This window comes from Apaloderma vittatum, unplaced genomic scaffold, assembly GCF_000703405.1.
Source record: "Apaloderma vittatum isolate BGI_N311 unplaced genomic scaffold, ASM70340v1 scaffold33456, whole genome shotgun sequence".
Lineage (NCBI taxonomy): Eukaryota > Metazoa > Chordata > Aves > Trogoniformes > Trogonidae > Apaloderma > Apaloderma vittatum.
The window spans coordinates 1-902 of NW_009723934.1; the positions used below are offsets into that span (position 1 = coordinate 1).

At 42.5% G+C, this 902-nt stretch overlaps 1 protein-coding gene across 1 annotated transcript in view; it reads left to right on the top strand.

Annotated features, from left to right (window-relative positions):
- Window positions 1-427: 427 nt before the first annotated feature.
- The window catches only part of GEMIN6 (gem (nuclear organelle) associated protein 6), a 2,136-nt gene continuing 1,661 nt past the window's right edge, over window positions 428-902 (top strand). Inside the window, exon 1 of the mRNA XM_009872301.1 lies at window positions 428-555. Within this exon, the coding sequence (XP_009870603.1) occupies window positions 428-555 (128 nt within the window). The remainder of the gene's footprint in view (window positions 556-902) is intronic.

Below are 902 nucleotides of genomic sequence, written 5' to 3' on the forward strand. Positions count from 1 at the left end.
CGTAGGAGGCGCGGGTGGAACCGAGTTTGGGATCGGTAGTGGTCATCCACAGGCAGCGGAGGGCCTCGGGCACCAGGGATGTGCCAGTACGCAGAGCAAAGCTTCTGCCCTCAAGGGACGGGGATCCTGGAGGTTCTGTAAGAGGGCAGGACAATAAATGGAATGTAAAACGCAAGGGAAAAATGTTAAATGAGAACAGTGATTTTTGAGGCTTTGCTTTAAAAAGCGTGTGGGAAATTACAGATCTGTAGCAATATTCAAACCACTTGTGGGATTGTTTGCTTTTAAAAAAAGCAAATTGTGCTTAAGACAAATGGAGGATCTTCACCAGGAGGTAAACTCAGTTCTGATATGAAAGGCAAAGTAAAAGAATTCATTGCTTCTGCTAACTGTTCTGGCTATTTTCTAGGTTCTGGATGTAAGAAATATGAACGACTGGCAGAGGAAGAGCCCTCTAGACTGGGAAATTTATGTGAACAAAATGGTGAAAGTTGCTGCAATTGAGAAACATGAATATGAAGGGTGGGTCTTAACAGTTGATCCTGTTTCTGCCAGGTAAGTACCAAAGCTTTTGTTTCTGTAAAGCTAAGAGAAGTTTTTCAGGAAGAGAAAAGACCCCAAGACTGAAGCAAACTTACTTGGAGCAAAACCTGCATGTTAGGGCTGTGTCCTGTTTCCTTAAGTGGCAAGGCCTAAGAAAGCAATATTCTAGTTGATGAAGCCAGTTCATCTAAATCCACGTTAATCTTCTTTAAAGAACTTATACATTTGTGCAATGGACAATATCTGGATACGTGCTGACTTTTGTGGACCTGAGATTACTACTTTAAATGATACTCACGTGTTTAGGACTGCTTCACAAATACACATACAGCAAGCCCTGCTTCACAAAGAGAGCAGGA